At 43.4% G+C, this 20,120-nt stretch overlaps 2 protein-coding genes across 2 annotated transcripts; both read left to right on the top strand.

The window, feature by feature from the left end:
- The first annotated feature begins 1,499 nt into the window (after positions 1 to 1,499).
- Positions 1,500 to 2,265, top strand: LOC136577554 (gamma-crystallin M2-like). The gene is made up of 2 exons (XM_066577473.1): positions 1,500 to 1,748; positions 1,990 to 2,265. The coding sequence occupies exons 1-2, from the start codon at positions 1,500 to 1,502 to the stop codon at positions 2,263 to 2,265; spliced, it is 525 nt and encodes a 174-aa protein (XP_066433570.1).
- A 16,068-nt stretch (positions 2,266 to 18,333) lies between these two features.
- LOC136577553 (gamma-crystallin 2) lies at positions 18,334 to 19,903 on the top strand. The gene is made up of 3 exons (XM_066577472.1): positions 18,334 to 18,342; positions 18,571 to 18,813; positions 19,628 to 19,903. Exons 1-3 carry the CDS (start codon positions 18,334 to 18,336, stop codon positions 19,901 to 19,903), a joined length of 528 nt encoding a protein of 175 aa, XP_066433569.1.
- The last annotated feature ends 217 nt before the right edge of the window (positions 19,904 to 20,120 follow it).

The raw sequence follows: 20,120 nt of genomic DNA, 5'->3' as shown, positions 1-20,120 counted from the left end.
TCCTGCGCACGCCGGCAGCCCATTGCGTTCAATGGAGCCGGCTGTATTGCGTGTATCTGCGATTTCTGTTCTATAATTTATCGGACGAGCGCAGAAAAAGCGCTCATGTGTCCGATACCATTGCAAAGCAATGGTTTTATAAAATCGCCGGTCCCATGCGCATGTGCAAATCGCGCGAAAAAACGCCTGTCTGACTAAGCCCTAAAAGTGAAGGTATGTGTTTAGAAAATTTTGTATTTAACAATGACTTGCTCTCTATCTGAGGACATCATAAAATATATTTGTGGACAAGCTGATTTCAGCAGTTATGTGTTAACATAAAGTAGTTTTGTACAACGTATCTCTTAAAAAATCTTGTTCTTTGTATAGCACCAACTTACTCCACAGTGCTTTCAGGTAATTTTTATTTATTAAATCAGGATCAGGAGGTGTTGCATTTATGATATAGTAGGTTATATTTGCATCTTGAAACCATTCCACTAGAAAGAGGCAAAGGTAGTGCAATCACATGACCAAACTAAAGACAGCAGTGGACATGCACAACAATAAGAAACATAAGCATGGTCGTCATCAGTGCCAAAACTAAACCTGGATTTGTCGCTGAAGACAACCCAGTTTCACTCAGTAGCAGTCTAGTTTTGTTGTTCATGACACCACTGCAAATTGAGGCGATGGTGGGTGTCAAAGGCAGTACATGTAATGGGCTCTGTGAGACCAAATGTCCTTCGTCCAAATGCCTGGAAATGGTTCCAGCAAACAGAAGGACCTGTAACGATGAGGTCACCTGTTTCTCCATGGCAGACAATAAATCAGTGGGAGCTGCTTGTGCTTGTTGGACAATCCGATGATTCTCTCTACTGGTGGTCTCTCGAGGGCATCCTCAGCCCAGTTAACTTATGTGCGTGCCCTCATGCATCCACAGGTCCCAACACCTTGTAGTAGTCTGCTCAGAATGGCCCAGATGTTGGGCACTTCATCAATACAACCATCCATCTTCTCGTATTCCGATAATGCGCCCCTCTCAAAATCTGTGAGTCTGGAAAAATCTCTTCTATTGCCTCATAGAGTCGTCTAGTAGTCAAGAAGCTCTACACAAGGGGAAAAAGGGGTCCACTACACACAAATAGCCTCTGAGCGACTTTTTATAGGCCAAGGGTGGAACCACTTTTAGAGCCTCAGGTGGCAAAACTGTTCATCTAATCATACCACAGCTCTAATCATCTGTATATCTGTATAACTCCATGCCGAGTTTTGTAGCAAAATGACAACTTCTTCTACATGCTTGATCGCTTTTTCGCTAAGAGTCTATGTTTTATTATATTTCACAGTGCTTGATAAAGGTCCTCTGGATAGAAACGTCACGTATGTGGATTCCCTTTAATGAAATCACAGATTCAAAAGACTTGATATTGTGTGTGAAGTTATGTTTGATGTAAATAGTGAATTTAGTGTCTGAAAGATATCAGCACACTAAATATTTTGTGCCTTTTGTCTTACAGATGCAAATAATCTTTTATGAAGAGAAAAATTTCCAGGGTCGATACTACGAATGTGGTAATGACTGCCCTAATCTGAATTCTTATATCAGCCGAAGTAGCTCTGTTCGAGTCGTAAAAGGATGCTGGATGATTTATGAACGTGCCAACTATAATGGATATCAATACTTTCTAAAACGAGGAGACTATCCAGATTTTCAGGATTGGATGGGATTCAATAATTCCATTAGATCTTGTATAGCTATTCCACAAGTAAGTGTCTTTATTTCTGATATTGTGATATTGTAAGAATTTAACACTTACTGGATTTATTACAATTGCCAAATGTAATACTTACTGAAAGTAACATTGCTCTATATCTAGAACAAGCATGTATATTTTATTTAATATTTAAAATTGTCAAACCGTTTACTTTAAAGTCTATACTTTAGCTTACCTGTAATATTTTAGTATTTTCATTTTAACCCTTTTTTTTCTCCTTCCTTCACTACAGTATAAAGGATCTTACAGATTGAGGCTTTATGAAAGAAATAATTTTGGGGGCAAAATGCTGGAAGCAATGGATGATTGTCCTTCAGTTTCTGATCGTTTTAGTCACCATGACATCCAGTCCTGCAATGTATTTGATGGCTACTGGATTTTCTATGAGTTTCCAAGTTTTAAGGGTCGTCAGTACTACCTGAGACCTGGGGAGTATAGAAGATTTACTGACTGGGGTTCTCTGAATGCCAGGGTTGGCTCCTTCAAGCAAGTTACAGAATTTTATTAAAATTATTTAATAAAATAACATCCAACGAATCTTTTTTTCTTTATTTTGTAAAAGCTTTCATATAGTAATTTTACCAAATGATCTGTGCTTAACATCATAACGTAATTACATCATACAAACCTATGCAAAGTAAAAGTAGGAAATCTATCTATCTATCTATCTATCTATCTATCTATCTATCTATCTATCTATCTGTCTGTCTGTCTATTAGCTGTCAGTAAAACAATGCACAGCATACCTAACATTTCATACCTAACACTACAGTAAGCTGCAGTGCGTGCACATGAGGAATAACACTGTTAATGACCATTATACGACTTGTATATGGCATTTATCACCAGTTTTCCCCTGTGCAGGCTGTATCTCTAATTTTCAGTTCTTCCTGAGCTGGTGAGTGGAGACAGTTACTATTATGTCTTTTATACACTGCACGTGCAGAAAATAGCAAATTCTAATCTTTGTAGCACACACATAAATACATGCATCATGTACTGAAGTACTGAGTAATGTAAATGTGATTTCTGTATCTGTGGGACAGTAAATCACTCAGCATTAGCTCTGGCATCCACATCCACTTCTGTCCATGTCTGTGAGTCTCTCCCTGTCCTCCTCTCCACTACCCTCCCTACTCTTCCTCTCCTCTTCACAAATATCTATCGGCAGTATGAGTCATCTCCCTTCTTAAATATCTGTAATCCATTTGTTTCTCTCCGTTACTAGAGACAGACTTCTCAAATTTTTACTTTTATAATTTATTTGGCATCTATTACTATTTCAAAAATGTATTGGTGTCAAACCAGCAGTAAGTAACTATATTTAAATAATGCTGTTAGATTAATATATCCTTATTAGAGATGAGCGAACGTACTCGTCCGAGCTTGATGCTCGTTCGAGTATTAGCATGTTCGAGATGCTCGTTATTCGAAACAAGCACCACGCGATGTTCGAGTTACTTTCACTTTCATCTCTGAGACGTTAGCGCGCTTTTTGGGCCAATAGAAAGACAGGGAAGGCATTACAACTTCCCCCTGTGACGTTCAAGCCCTATACCACCCCCCTGCAGTGAGTGGCTGGCGAGATCAGGTGTCACCCGAGTATATAAATCAGCCCCTCCCGCGGCTCACCACAGATGCATTCAGACATAGCTGAGGGAAAGTGCTGTCTTGCTGGAGTTGCTATAGGGAGAGTGTTAGGAGTTATTGTAGGCTTCAAGAACCCCAACGGTCCTTCTTAGGGCTACATCTGACCGTGTGCAGTACTGTTGAGGCTGCTTTTTGCAGTGTTGCACATTTTTTTTTTTTTTTTGTATATCGGCCGTGCAGAGCATTGCGTCCAGAGCATTGCGTCCTGCAGTAATTTTACATAGTCCAGGGCCAGTAGTGGTGAGGCAGGGACAGAAGACATATACAGTGTATATAGGCAGTGGGCCTTTCCAAAAACATTTGGGAAAAAAAATTTATTTGGGCTGCCTGTGACCGTCCTCAGTGTACTGGGTCTCTGCTGGGGGTAGTTGTCCTAATTCATACGCAGCCAGCTAAGTGTTACAGCAGGCTTGCGCAAAATTCTTTCCTGGCTCTGTGTTGCCTGTTACATCACCGCTGTATTCCTGTCCACAGTGAAACAGTCTGCAGCAATTTTACATTGTCCAGGGCCAGTAGTGGTGAGGCAGGGACAGAAGACATATACAGTGTATATAGGCAGTGGGCCTTTCCAAAAACATTTGGTAAAAAAAATCTATTCGGGCTGCCTGTGACCGTCCTCAGTGTACTGGGTCTCTGCTGGGAGTAGTTGTCCTAATTCATACGCAGCCAGCTAAGTGTTACAGCAGGCTTGCGCAAAATTCTTTCCTGGCTCTGTGTTGCCTGTTACATCACCGCTGTATTCCTGTCTACAGTGAAACAGTCTGCAGTAATTTTACATTGTCCAGGGCCAGTAGTGGTGAGGCAGGGACAGAAGACATATACAGTTTATATAGGCAGTGGGCCTTTCCAAAAACATTTGGGAAAAAAAATCTATTTGGGCTGCCTGTGACCGTCCTCAGTGTACTGGGTTTCTGCTGGGGGTAGTTGTCCTAATTCATACGCAGCCAGCTAAGTGTTACAGCAGGCTTGCGCAAAATTTTTTCCTGGCTCTGTGTTGCCTGTTACATCACCGCTGTATTCCTGTCCCCAGTGAAACAGTCTGCAGTAATTTTACATTGTTCAGGGCCAGTAGTGGTGAGGCAGGGACAGAAGACATATACAGTGTATATAGGCAGTGGGCCTTTCCAAAAACATTTGGTAAAAAAAATCTATTTGGGCTGCCTGTGACCGTCCTCAGTGTACTGGGTCTCTGCTGGGAGTAGTTGTCCTAATTTATACGCAGCCAGCTAAGTGTTACAGCAGGCTTGCGCAAAATTCTTTCCTGGCTCTGTGTTGCCTGTTACATCACCGCTGTATTCCTGTCTACAGTGAAACAGTCTGCAGTAATTTTACATTGTCCAGGGCCAGTAGTGGTGAGGCAGGGACAGAAGACATATACAGTGTATATAGGCAGTGGGCCTTTCCAAAAACATTTGGGAAAAAAAATCTATTTGGGCTGCCTGTGACCGTCCTCAGTGTACTGGGTCTCTGCTGGGAGTAGTTGTCCTAATTCATACGGAGCAAGCTAAGTGTTACAGCAGGCTTGCGCAAAATTCTTTCCTGGCTCTGTGTTGCCTGTTACATCACCGCTGTATTCCTGTCTACAGTGAAACAGTCTGCAGTAATTTTACATTGTCCAGGGCCAGTAGTGGTGAGGCAGGGACAGAAGACATATACAGTGTATATAGGCAGTGGGCCTTTCCAAAAACATTTGGGAAAAAAAATCTATTTGGGCTGCCTGTGACCGTCCTCAGTGTACTGGGTCTCTGCTGGGGGTAGTTGTCCTAATTCATACGCAGCCAGCTAAGTGTTACAGCAGGCTTGCGCAAAATTTTTTCCTGGCTCTGTGTTGCCTGTTACATCACCGCTGTATTCCTGTCCCCAGTGAAACAGTCTGCAGTAATTTTACATTGTTCAGGGCCAGTAGTGGTGAGGCAGGGACAAAAGACATATACAGTGTATATAGGCAGTGGGCCTTTCCAAAAACATTTGGGAAAAAAAATCTATTTGGGCTGCCTGTGACCGTCCTCAGTGTACTGGGTCTCTGCTGGGGGTAGTTGTCCTAATTCATACGCAGCCAGCTAAGTGTTACAGCAGGCTTGCGCAAAATTCTTTCCTGGCTCTGTGTTGCCTGTTACATCACCGCTGTATTCCTGTCCACAGTGAAACAGTCTGCAGTAATTTTACATTGTCCAGGGCCAGTAGTGGTGAGGCAGGGACAGAAGACATATACAGTGTATATAGGCAGTGGGCCTTTCCAAAAACATTTGGAAAAAAAAATCTATTTGGGCTGCCTGTGACCGTCCTCAGTGTACTGGGTCTCTGCTGGGGGTAGTTGTCCTAATTCATACGCAGCCAGCTAAGTGTTACAGCAGGCTCGCGCAAAATTCTTTCCTGGCTCTGCTGTGCGTTCCGTAAGCGAATTCAGCCTCCAACCACAGGCCAATAAGTGGCACATTTAATTACAGCGTTCTGTTTCTGCACTACTGGTAATACACCATGCTGAGGGGTAGGGGTAGGCCTAGAGGACGTGGACGCGGCCGAGGACGCGGAGGCCCAAGTCAAGGTGTGGGCACAGGCCAAGCTCCTGATCCAGGTGTATCGCAGCCGACTGCTGCGGGATTAGGAGAGAGGCACGTTTCTGGCGCCCCCACATTCATCTCACAATTAGTGGGTCCACGCGGTAGACCTTTATTAGAAAATGAGCAGTGTGAGCAGGTCCTGTCGTGGATGGCAGAAAGTGCATCCAGCAATCTATCGACCACCCAGACTTCTGCGCCGTCCACTGCTGCAACTCCGAATCCTCTGCCTGCTGCTCCTCCTTCCTCCCAGCCTCCTCACTCCATTACAATGACACATTCTGAGGAGCAGGCAGACTCTCATGAACTGTTGTCGGGCCCCTGCTCAGAATGGGCAGCAATGGTTCCTCTCCCACCGGAGGAGTTTATCGTGACCGATGCCCAACCTTTGGAAAGTTCCCGGGGTCCGGGGGATGAGGCTGGGGACTTCCCGCAACTGTCTCAAGAGCTTTCAGTGGGTGAGGAGGACGATGACGATGAGACATAGTTGTCTATCAGTCAGGTAGTAGTAAGGGCAGTAAGTCTGAGGGAGGAGCGCACAGAGGATTCGGAGGAAGAGCAGTAGGACGATGAGGTGACTGACCCTACCTGGTTTGCTACGCCTACTGAGGACAGGTTTTCAGAGGGGGAGGCAAGGACAGCAGCAGGGCAGGTTGCAAGAGGCAGTGCGGTGGCCAGGGGTAGAGGCAGGGCCAGACCGAATAATCCACCAACTGTTTCCCAAAGCGCCCCCTCGCGCCATGCCACCCTGCAGAGGCCAAGGTGCTCAAAGGTCTGGCAGTTTTTCACTGAGAGTGCAGACGACCGTCGAACAGTGGTGTGCAACCTGTGTCGCGCCAAGATCAGCCGGGGAGCCACCACCACCAGCCTCACCACCACCATCATGCGCAGACATATGATGGCCAAGCACCCCACAAGCTGCGACGAAGGCCATTCACCGCCTCCGGTTTGCACCGCTGCCTCTCCCCCTGTGGCCCAACCAGCCACTGAGATCCAACCCCCCTCTCAGGACACAGGCACTACCGTCTCCTGGCCATGCACCCACACCCTCACCTCCGCTATCCTCGGCCCCATCCACCAATGTCTGTCAGCGCACCGTCCAGCCGTCGCTAGCGCAAGTGTTGGAGCGCAAGCGCAAGTACGCCGCCACACACCCGCACGCTCAAGCGTTATATGTGCACATAGCCAAATTTATCAGCCTGGAGATGCTGCCGTATAGGGTTGTGGAAATGGAGGCTTTCAAAGGTATGATGGCGGCGGCGGCCCCGCGCTACTCAGTTCCCAGTCGCCACTACTTTTCCCGATGTGCCGTCCCAGCCCTGCACGACCACGTCTCCCGCAACATTGTACGCGCCCTCACCAACGTGGTTACTGCCAAGGTCCACTTAACAACGGACACGTGAACAAGCACAGGCGGGCAGGGCCACTATATCTCCCTGACGGCACATTGGGTGAATTTAGTTGGGCTGGGACAGAGTAAGAGCCTGGGACGGCTCACGTCCTACCCACCCCAAGAATTGCGGGCCCCATCTCGGTGGTGGTATCTGCGGCGGTGTATGCTTCCTCCACTAAACCACCCTCCTCCTCCTCCTTCTCCGCAACTTCTGTCTCGCAATCAAGATGTGTCAGCAGCAGCACGTCGCCAGCAGCCGGTGTCACGCGGCATGGCAGCACAGCGGTGGGCAAGCGTCAGCAGGCCGTGCTGAAACTACTCAGCTTAGGAGAGAAGAGGCACACGGCCCACGAACTGCTGCAGGGTCTGACAGAGCAGACCGACCGCTGGCTTGCGCCGCTGAGCTTCCAACCGGGCATGGTCGTGTGTGACAACGGCCGTAAACTGGTGGCGGCTCTGCAGCTCGGCAGCCTCACGCACGTGCCATGCCTGGCCCACGTCTTTAATTTGGTGGTTCAGCGCTTTCGGAAAAGCTACCCACGCTTGTCAGACCTGCTCGGAAAGGTGCGCCGACTCTGCGCACATTTCCACAAGTCCCACACGGACGCTGCCACCCTGCGCACCCTGCAACATCGGTTTAATCTGCCAGTGCACCGACTGCTGTGCGACGTGCCCACACGGTGGAACTCTACGCTCCACATGTTGGCCAGGCTCTATGAGCAGCGTAGAGCTATAGTGGAATACCAACTCCAACATGGGCGGCGCAGTGGAAGTCAGCCTCCTCAATTCTTTACAGAAGAGTGGGCCTGGTTGGCAGACATCTGCCAGGTCCTTGGAAACTTTGAGGAGTCTAACCAGATGGTGAGCGGGGATGCTGCAATCATTAGCGTCACCATTCCTCTGCTATGCCTCTTGAGAAGTTTCCTGCAAAGCATAAAGGCAGACGCTTTGCGCTTGGAAACAGAGACGGGGGAAGACAGTATGTCGCTGGATAGTCAGAGCACCCTCCTGTCTATATCTCAGCGTGTTGAGGAGGAGGAGGAGGAGCATGAGGAGGATGAGGAGGACGGGGAAGAGACAGTTTGGCCCACTGCTGAGGGTACCCATGCTGCTTGCCTGTTATCCTTTCAGCCTGAGGAGGAGGAGGAGGATCCTGAAAGTGATCTTCCTAGTGAGGACAGCCATGTGTTGCGTACAGGTACCCTGCACACATGGCGGACTTCATGTTAGGATGCCTTTCTCGTGACCCTCGCGTTACACGCATTCTGGCCACTACGGATTACTGCATTCTGGCCACTACGGATTACTGGGTGTACACACTGCTCGACCCACGGTATAAGGAGAACCTTTCCACTCTGATAGCCGAAGAGGAAAGGGGTTCGAGAGTGATGCTATACCACAGGACCCTGGCGGACAAGTTGATGGTAAAATTCCAATCCGACAGCGCTAGTGGCAGAAGGCACAGTTCCGAGGGCCAGGTAGCAGGGGAGGCGCGGAGATCAGGCAGCATGTACAGCGCAGGCAGGGGAACACTCTCTAAGGCCTTTGACAGCTTTCTGGCTCCCCAGCAAGACTGTGTCACCGCTCCCCAGTCAAGGCTGAGTTAGCGGGAGCACTATAAAAGGATGGTGAGGGAGTACGTAGCCGATTGCACGACCGTCCTCCGTGACGCCTCGGCCCCCTACAACTACTGGGTGTCGAAGCTGGACACGTGGCCTGAACTCGAACTGTATGCCCTGGAGGTGCTTGCTTGTCCTGCGGCTAGCGTCTTGTCAGAGAGGGTGTTTAGTGTGGCTGGGGGAATCATCACAGATAAGCGTACCCGCCTGTCAACCGACAGTGCCGACAGGCTAACACTCATCAAGATGAACAGACTTCTCTTCTCCACCAGCGGACAGCAGCGATACCTAAGCAATACGTAGGCTGCACCCGCGGATGGAAGCATCGTTCTCTATCACCATCAAAAACGGGGACATTTTTGCTTCATCAATCTGTGTATAATATTCATCCTCCTCCTCCTACTTCTCCTCCTGAAACCTCACGTAATCACGCCAAACGGGCAATTTTTCTTAGGCCCACAAGGCTCAGTCATATAATTTTTGTAAACAATTTTTATAGATTTCAATGCTCATTAAAGCGTTGAAACTTGCACCTGAACCAATTTTTATTTTAACTGGGCTGCCTCCAGGCCTAGTTACAAATTAAGCCACATTAACCAAAGCGATGAATAGGTTTCACCTGCCCTCTTGGTTGGGCATGGGCAATTTTTCTGAGGTACATTAGTACTGTTGGTACACCAATTTTTTGGGGCCCTCGCCTACAGTGTAATCCAATTAATTTTTTGCCCACCTGCATTAAAGCTGACGTTACATCAGCTGTGCTGGGCACTGCAATGGGATATATTTATGTACCGCCGGTGGGTTCCAGGGAGCCACACATGCTGTCGGTCCACACGGAGTTGTAACTGCATGTGTCCACTTCTAAAGAACCCCAGTCTGACTGGGGCATACAGTGTGGGCCGAAGCCCACCTGCATTAAACATGGCATTACCTCAGCTGTGATGGGCAATGCAATGGGATATATTTATGTGCCGCCGGTGCCTTCCTGGCACCCACCCATGCTGTCGGTCCACAGGGACTTCACAATAGGGAGTTGTACCTGCCTGTGTCTATGAATTAAAAACCCCGGTCAGGTTGGGGCATGCAGTGTGGGCCGAAGCCCACGTGCATTTAATCTGACGTTAGCTCTGCTGTCCAGGGTACTGCAATGGGATACATTTATGTACAGCCGGTGGATTCCAGGGAGCTACCCATGCTATGGGTGCACAAGGAATTCCCATTGCGGAGTTGTACCTGCCTGTGACTATTTATAAAAAACCGCGGTCTGACTGGGGCATGCAGACACCTTGACAGAATGAATAGTGTGTGGCACATAGTTTCCCCATTGCTATGCCCACGTGTGCAGCTCCTGATGGCAGTGGCATAGGATTATATTTCTCACTGCCTCTGTACAGCATTGTGGGCTATCGTCCTGCCCCTTTTAAAGAGGGTCGCTGCCTAGCCGTGCCAACCCTCTGCAGTGTGTGCCTGCGGTTCCTCCTCATGGCAGACGCACTTATAAATAGACATGAGGGTGGCGTGCCATGAGGGCAGCTGAAGGCTGCGCAGGGACACTTTGGTGTGTGCTGTGGACACTGGGTCGTGTGTGTGTGGGGGGGGGGGGGGTTGGGCAGCATGTAACCCAGGAGAAGTGGCAGCGGAGTGTCATACAGGCAGTGATTGTGCTTTGTTGGAGGTAGTGTGGTGCTTAGCTAAGGTATGCATTGCTAATGAGGGCTTTTCAGAAGTAAAGATTGTTGGGAGGGGGGATTGCCCACTCTTGCCGCTATTGTGGCTTAATAGTCGGACCTGGGAGCTTGAGATGCAGCCCAACATGTAGCCCCTCGCCTGCCCTATCCGTTGCTGTGTCGTTCCCATCACTTTCTTGAATTGCCCAGATTTTCACAAATGGAAACCTTAGCGAGCATCGGCGATATACAAAAATGCTCGGGTCGCCCATTGACTTCAATGGGGTTCGTTATTCGAAACGAACCCTCGAGCATCGCAAAATTTTCGTCCCGAGTAACGAGCACCCGAGCATTTTGGTGCTCGCTCATCTCTAATCCTTATCATGGTAAATTAATATAATTTACTTAAATGGGTTGTCTAAATTGTTTTTCCTTCATATTTATGCCCCCTCACCTCTAACTATTCTTGGTAAATATACTCACCATGGCGTCGGAATACCTTTTTGGTACTTCAACGCCATGGCATCTGCCCATGTGCTAATGGAGTGTTACAGAGGCACCCAATTAGCTCCTAAGAAGATGAGGTGGAAAAAATGCAAGCCACAGCAAGAGCCTGAACCTCAGGACTCCAACAGCCAGTTTAAACATAACAGATGTAGTGGCAGCATAAACAGAAAGTTTAAAATTTGAAAAGCTTTATTGATCCATGATCCTTAAAACAAGTAAGCAAGGCATGTTTCGGCCAAAAGTGGCCTTTCTCAAGCTTACTTAACCAAACACCAAAGAACACTTAAATAACAAGGTACACAAAAAACAAAGCAGCCAATAGCAAAACAAGAATACACCCACAACATAATCACAAACATATGTGCAACACATCAACATACTAAATATGGAAAAATACAGAGTCAAGTTCTGCCAGTGCCTCTTCCTCCACCGTCTGCCAAGATCCGGAGTCCCGGTCAATCTACTGCACATGCGCGGCATTATCAAAGCCCCGCATTGTTAGTCATTCAGGTTGGCATCACAATTGTGCATGTGCCCATCGCCTAGCAGCCTCGAAAAATATCTGTCAGAGTAGTGAGGAATGCCAGGTGCAGTGGGAAGATGATGCTGCTAACACCAAAAAGATACAACAATAGAGATATCCTGATCTTCTGTTTACTTCACATTTCAAAAAAGACTATTGTGTCTATATTTTTACATCTAGCCCACTTTTGGTGTTAAATACCCCTTTTTTATATGTATTGTGCTCTGGATGTCCTCCGGTGCTTAGGTGCAGGCTTTTGGTTGCTATGCGACCATAGAAGCTGTCTCTGGTGACGTGTAGTGTCAGCTGACTGAGGTCGCGTGATGGGCACCGGTAAGTTGACAGCAGCGTCATCTTCCCACTGCACCTGGCATTCCTCGCTACTATGACTAACAACGCGTGGCTTTGATAATCCTGCACATGTTTTCTCTCCCATAAAACTCAGCGCTGAATTCATGAATGGATGTGAGTCAGACCTGCCCCTGATTGGCTCAGCGCTGAGAGGCAGCAGTCACTCACCCATTCATGAATTCATGAATGGGTGTGTGAGTGAAACCGGCCTCTGATTGGTCAGGGCTGTGACCAATCAGAGGCAGATCATTCAGCAGGCGGGGATTTTAAAGCCCCGCCGGCTGAATAGTGCCGAGAAGCAGTTCAGGAGAACTGACAGCGGCCGCGGCTGGACTCCGGCTGCAGCGGAAAGGTGAGTATACAATTTTTTTTTATTTTAACACATTTTAGGATGAATTGCAGGGAAGAATTTATATATTTAACCCCTTCCCGACAATTCACCCCGCGCACGCCGGCAGCCCATTGCTTTCAATGGAGCGGCTGTATTGCCGCTCCATTGAATTCAATGGGCAAACATCGTTCAACTGTAACAGCTGTGGCAGAGAAGAATGATTTGTCTTCTATATGTTCTCAATGGGGTCGGCGCTGCTGCCGCCGGCCCCAATGAGCGCATATAGAGAAGAGAACAGGAATCGCAGATCGCAGATAGGTGCGATCTGCGATTTTTTGTTCTATAATTTATCGGACGAGCGCATAAAAAGCGCTCATGTGTCCGATACCATTGCAAAGCAATGGTTTTAAAAAAAATCGCCGGACGCATGCGCATGTGCAAATCGCGCGAAAAAACGCCTGTCTGACTAAGGCCTAGCAAGGAACTACACATATATATTTTTTATATAAAAAACATTACTATATAAAAATAGGTAAGATCATAAAAACAGCTGATATAAATGTGTATATATATATACATACCAATTAATAATACAAAAAATTATAAATAAATAGATTATAATTTAGTATAAAAACCCTTTCATAAAAAGATTTTTCTTCCAAAATATTGTTTATCAAAAATTACTATATATTATGATAATTTAGTATAAAAAACCCTTTACCAAATAAAGGTTTTTCTTCCAAAACATTATTTCTTTTTATCAAAAAATTAATATATACATACACATACACATATACACATATTTATATTCTAAAACCATCCTAAAACATATATATATATATATATATATATATATGTATATATGAAAACCTACATATACATACATAACACTACTCATAATTTTTCTAAAATCTCATTAAGACCATTGGGGCTGAGCGTATTTAGCCTAAAAATCCAAAACATCTCTTTCTCTCGCAATTTTTGTACGGACCTTTCACTAATACATTCAATAGGTGTAACCCGTAATCCTACAGTGTCCTTATTGTGATTGTTAAGAAAATGGCGCGATATACTGTGTTTAGTGTATCCCTTACGGATATTGCTCCGGTGTTGATTTAACCTTTCACGAAGTACATTCTTCGTCCTCCCCACATATCTTAGCCCGCATGGGCACTCCAATAAATATATAACATTTTTTGCCCTGCAGGTTAAATGCTGTCTTATTAAAAATTCCTCATTATTAGGTAATTTGATACTTTTTGTACCGTGTGCAATATTGGCGCAACATTTACATTTCTTTTCTTTACATCTATGGACCCCTACATTTCTATCCTCTATCCTCACCACTTCCTTATTTTTCTTCTCCCTTCTAGGACATGAGGGAGCAATTAGGTTTTTTATAGTCTGATTTTTACGAAAAATACAGGGAGGTTGCGTAGGTAATTTATTGCTTAAAAAAGGATCCTCCCTGAGTATAGCCCAATTTTTTCGAAGAATATAATTAATTTTGTTTGCCTGTACACTAAATTTGGTTACAAATGCAGTCTTATAGATTTCATTATCCTTGATGCTCCGTTTACGGGATGTTTTTTCTTCTTTATTCTGCATCAATGTTTTATTATATGCAGCATCAATTAAACCTTTAGGATACTTTTTATCCAGGAATCTCTTCCTCATAATCTGCGCTTGCGACTCAAAATCTGCCAGTTTCGTACAATTTCTCTCTATACGCTGGAACTGGCCAAACAGAATATTTAGTCTCCAATTTTTGTGATGACAACTATAATAATTAAGATAGCTATTGCTATCGACACTCTTGAAGTGGGTGCGAGATATTTTCTCATCTTCATTTTCTAATTCCAAATCCAGATAAACAGCCTTATTGGCACTTATACAATGGGTGAATTTGAAGTGAAATTCATTTTCAGATAAACCAAGGACAAATGCTTTTAAGTCCTTTTCACTTCCATCCCATATCATGAGAAGGTCATCTATGAATCTCTTGTATAGCACTATCCTGGGGTCCCTAAATCTCTCCTTTTCAAAGTACCCCATAACAAGGTTGGCGAAGCTAGGCGCGCACTGATGTAGATGATAATTGGGTTGTAGAAATTTAATAACTGTGGGGATGGGGGAGGTTTTGGAGGGAAATGCATCAATACACACAGTAGTAGTTACTACTTCATTTTATATATTTTAATAGTTCAAAAGAATCTAAATATAAAATATAAAAATAGGAAAACATACCGAGTCCTGATTATATGCTAGAGGCCAAAGTGAGAAAACATGATAACTTGTGGAAGTCTTAACAGGTCTTGCAGATTTTTTTTTTTTAATTATGGATAAGAATGGCTGACGATTGCAGCCAGATTTTCCATGTGGAATAGCTGCTCAAACTTGAGTAGCGATTGTGATATTGTTGAGAAGCGTGCTATCCTCACAAAAGGAGGGAAGAGTAACAACTACCTCCTTATATCCACACTTCAGAGCTCTCAGCTCTAAGATACATCCTGCGGCATTATTTGAGAAATAGAAACAAATCTTTCCTGATCAGGATATATTGGACAAAATATTAGAAGGATGGTGCCAGGTCAGGAAGTGTATCATTATTGAAAGGTGGAGAGAAACACACTTCTGACTGATAGCTGTAGGGAAAATTACAGCTTGCCCGAGGTTCAGACCACAAAGATTGGATATGTGGCAAGGAGTCTGGGCATGCCCAATCATTCAGGCCTACTGGAAGGTTGTCCAAAAGTACATCCATAGAAACTGGCATATCACTGACCCCCTCAATCATATTTTAGTGAGTTTTTCAAAATGTTTTTCAAAAAAGTTTTGCAAAGGATGAGACAAGAGATGAACCATTACTGTTAGAGGGAACAGAAAGAACAGATGGCAGAGAGCACAGAATATTCTAAGGGTGGTACATCTTGTACTTCTAGTTGCTAAGAGATGTATAATTGGTAGCTCAAATGTGACATTTAATGGAAATGGACACAAACGCCATGACACAAAAAAAAACAGGAGCAGAATTTCTTTAGGAAATGGAAAACTTTTATTGAAGCACATTTGTCAGCGCATTTTGAATATACAGAATGGTATTGCTAATAACAATTGAAACGTAATCTTGGAAGTAAGCAGTTTCGATGTGATAGACCTGCTTAAAAAATGTGCCTTAGTTGTAACTAGTGGTCTGGTAGCATCATTGGCTAAATGGATACAAAACAAACTGAGGTAATGTAAATCTTATAGCAAGAGGTGGTCTTTTAGAGAGATTTCACTGTATAAAGTAAAGAGTAAACTGTTTTTTTGTCAATCTTTCATAGAAACTGTCTAAAATAGCCAACTGATGTATACCTTACATTGTAACTGTAGGGAATTATATGCTGGAGAAATAAAAAATAATTGTAGATCGTCAATGAATTATAATTAAAGCGAAACAGTTGTCAGAACAGGGTTTCTTCAGATTGTGTAAATAGCATTTCAGAGCTGATAGATTGAATTAACCGGATTCTGTTATCAGATTCCGGCAGCATAATGAACCTGGAACAGGGAAGCCTTTTACCCCCCTGGGTGCTTTATTGCAGTGTTTTAGAATACAAACACTTTGAAACTTGACTCTAAGCTGATCTCCGAGTCATGGGGGTGGGCTGTGCCAGCCTCACCCCACCCACTGGATGCAGAGTGACAGCTCCTCTCCCTGCTTGTGTATAGGGAGAGTGCTGTCAGTCTTTATTCTGTGAGTGAGTAGAAGTCAGCGTGGCCCGCCTCCATGACTCGGAGCTCAGCTTGAGTCAAACTTCAAAGTATATTTATTCTAAAACACTGCAGCGATTCAGAAAAAAAGACCCACAGGGGAAGCAGGCGTACCTGTCCCAGGTTCATGCTGCCCGAGCGTCATGACAGAATCCCATTAAGCCTATGAAGAGAGCCAAAAAGGTGGCCAGAAGAAAAGTGCCCTTCCTTGAGGGAATTGTACACTAAAATATGGAGAAATAATGAACTTTGCTTTGACTCACAGATTTCCAAGATAATGACCTTGAGGATGTCATGTTGATTCATCATGTTTTCTCTATTAATAGTATGATTTAACAGCCAATGCCTTAACTTTATGAGAATACTGCCTACCAAACAAATAAACTCATTTGATCTAGCAATTACATTTGAAATACTTTTATTTCAATTATCTTTGTCTGTATTCAACACTTTTCATTCAAATGAAAACAGCAATGCCAGCCGTGTTAGTGTAACAGTACAGCCTATTGTTGCTTTATGTACAGTATAATGATAATGAACACGTTTAATCAAGAGATTATAGTGCCAGATCTTTCTTTCCTATTACCGAAGGGATACTGCTGCCAGACTGCAATTTACAGAGGCAATAACTCCCAGGCCTAGAGAACCAGTATGTACAGTACTGAATATACTTTCATTTATAGAAATAATAAAATGACCAGAAAAACAGGCAAACACAAGCACGACTAGTGTACTATACTATTATATGTAAAAATATTCAATATAGCAATAACTGCTAATGCACACTTTTAAACCACAACTAATTTGTCATTGAGGCATCGTTTGGTTCCAGGTACTCAGGTAACTTCCGACCCCAAGTGGCAGACTATATTTAACTCTAAATATTTGTGTAATGTGGCTGGTTTACTACTAGCTGGAGATCAATAATGCATGGGCTAGTGTTTCCCTATTGTAAATTATAAAAGCAGACACTGCTGAAGCTAATAGTGAGTGATTTATTATCCCATAGCTACTGGAATCACATATGTACTGCTTAGTTCAGCTATACACTATCCTGTATGATGTTGTTATTTGTGTGTGTGTTACAGATAGTTAGGGAGTAAAACCCGCTGTTTCCTACATGTGCAGTTTATAGAAGCCACCATAGTAGCAGTCTCCATATTCCAGCTCAAGGACAACTAAGAATTAGATATACAGTTTGCAGAGGGGAAAGCTGGTGAAAAATTAGGATACAAGTTATATAGTGGCCAGATATAGTATTATTACAAATGTGCACGCATGATAGCTTATTCTGAAAAGTCACCTGAAGTTAGGTATGCTTTAATTGTTATTAGTTTCAGTGTGAATCCACATTAGAATGGAAAACTCGAGCAATCTGAACAAATTTGAATCATTCTGATGAACAGGCAGTCCACAGTCAAGCAAATTCCAGTCAAATGCAACACTGGTGCTACAACTATTGCCCCATTCACATTGGCATATCTTCTGTCAGTATTACATCCTTTTTATGGATGTAATATAGACAGCATACAACACCATTGCTTTGCATTGATGTATTCAGACTTGCATTTCTTACGTCCATGAAAAATATCGCACCATCTCCTATTTTGGTCTGAAATGGGAGAGTCAGAATTTGGTGCAAATAGCATGAATCGATGAACCTTTTCTGTTAGGTAGATCTAGTGAGCGACAGAATTTTTTGAACTCTGACAGTATCGTAGTCTCCAATGCCATTCTTGTTGCCTCTCAAGATACATTAAAACTTGTATGAATATGTACCCATCATAGCAGTCATGGCTTAGTAAACCATGATACAAATGTGAACAGAGCCCAAGAGTTCTGAAATCTAATTCTTCATGAAAACAATATGTAAAAAGATCAGATGAATTGTAACTATTACGTAGTATTTGAATATCAGCATAACAACCTGCAATCTACCTGTATGAGAGGTTATAATGTGTAAAGGGTCTGCAAACTTGAATAAAGAATATATAAACATAAAAGCAATGGTTCAAATAACAACTGGAATATCTAAAAAGTATATTTAATATCAAATGAGCACCATAGTTGGGAGATAGAGCGGTGAGAGAAAATTTCCCTGACTGCACAGAAAATGTTTCCCTTTGTTAGATTTCTGCAGATCGAGCATGGATAGTGATATATATAAGAGCTACAAGGCTGTGTAGTAGGTACTGGGAATTGCATCCACAGCCCTGCTACAATGGGAAAGGTAAAAAATTAGCTTTGTAATATTTCAGTATTTGTATTGAATGATGGAAATCTAACTATATATTGCAAAAAAAACAATTTACAAAATCTATTAGTTAAAATAATAACAACTTAAAAGCATCACAACTTTATTATATAAAACTTTATAGGATTTGTTTAATTAGACATTATATTTCATCAGCCTTGAATTGCTTTTTTAATATCCTCAAAACTTTTATCTTTACTTTAGATCATCTTCTACGAGGACAGGAACTTCCAGGGCCGCTGCTATGAGTGCAGTGGTGACTGTGCTGACCTCCATTCCTATTTCAGCCGCTGTAATTCCATCCGAGTAGATAGTGGCTGCTGGATGCTCTATGAGCGTCCTAACTATCTGGGGCATCAGTATTTTCTTAAGAAGGGAGAATATCCAGACTATCAGCAATGGATGGGATTCAGTGACTCCATCAGGTCTTGCCGGGTTATTCCACAGGTTGGTTTTTACGTAATGTGGTACATCTTCTATATTTTAGCTGTTTTGTGATTAAACTTGGTTGTGCAAAATTATAAAATAAGGGTTTAAAATGTCAGGGATCCTAGGAGCTACTGATACAGGACAAGAGAATGGTCCACAAAGTGAAGGACAAAGTTTAAAAGCAATGATGCGCTATAGCGCTGAAAGGGCGCCTTCCTAATCTTCGGCGCTGGAAGATGCCATCGCTCTTGAACAAAATAGAACTTTCACTTTTACTCTGTGTTCCATTCTCTCTTGCTATATCAGTAGCGCCTAGAAACCCTGGCATTTTAACCCTTATTCTCAGCTTATGGAGGTAGTCCTGCCTATCCATTACAGACAGGCAGCAGCTGATATATACTATTATCTGGCGTGCCTGGGCTGCACAACCCAGTCAGGTGAGTACTTTTATACTATACGCTATAACTTCTTAACTGGTGATATACTACACTATGGAAGCTCTTATTTTTTCTCAGAGTGGAAGTTATTAAGTAAGTCAACATGAAAAGAATAGTCTATTTATCTATCTATCTATCTATCTATCTATCTATCTTATCATATCATATCATATCTATCTATATCATATCTATCTATCTATCTATCTATCTATCTATCTATCTATCTATCTATCTATCTCATATATATCATATCTATCTATCTATCCATATCATATCATATCATATCTATCTATCTCCTATTTATCCATCCATCCTTTGAATATCCAGAAAACAGTGCAGTTTGAATTAATCTGTTATATTGAAAAATAATTTCTTCTCATTTTCTACTATTGCAGCAAAGAGGACCCCACAAACTGAGGATCTATGAGAAAGAAGATCTTAGAGGTCAAATGTTGGAAGTTTTAGAAGATTGTCCCTCTGTCTTTGAGCTCTTTAAGAACCATGACATCAACTCTTGCAATGTGCTTGAAGGTCACTGGATCTTTTATGAGCAGCCCAACTATCGTGGAAGACAATATTTTCTGAAGCCTGGAGAATACAAGCGTTTTAGCGATTGGGGATCCCTCAATGCAAAAGTGAGTTCCCTCAGAAGAGTGCTGGATGTCTGCTAAATTGCTTGATACTGATAAAGAGATGATATTTCCTCTTCAAGTATAATAAAAAGAAAATCTTCTGAATCAAATAAAAATGCATCTATCTTGTATTATTTATACAACTGAACGTGTAATTAACATATACACTATATGTAACCAAAATTTGGAGATTTACATTATGCACTTAGATTTGGATTTACATTATGCACTATTAATTAGGATTTAATAGCCCTGT

This window comes from Eleutherodactylus coqui, chromosome 8, assembly GCF_035609145.1.
Source record: "Eleutherodactylus coqui strain aEleCoq1 chromosome 8, aEleCoq1.hap1, whole genome shotgun sequence".
NCBI classification, from domain to species: Eukaryota; Metazoa; Chordata; class Amphibia; order Anura; family Eleutherodactylidae; genus Eleutherodactylus; species Eleutherodactylus coqui.
The sequence above is the reverse complement of the archived record's forward strand: the minus strand, read 5'-3'. Positions and strand labels throughout refer to the sequence as shown.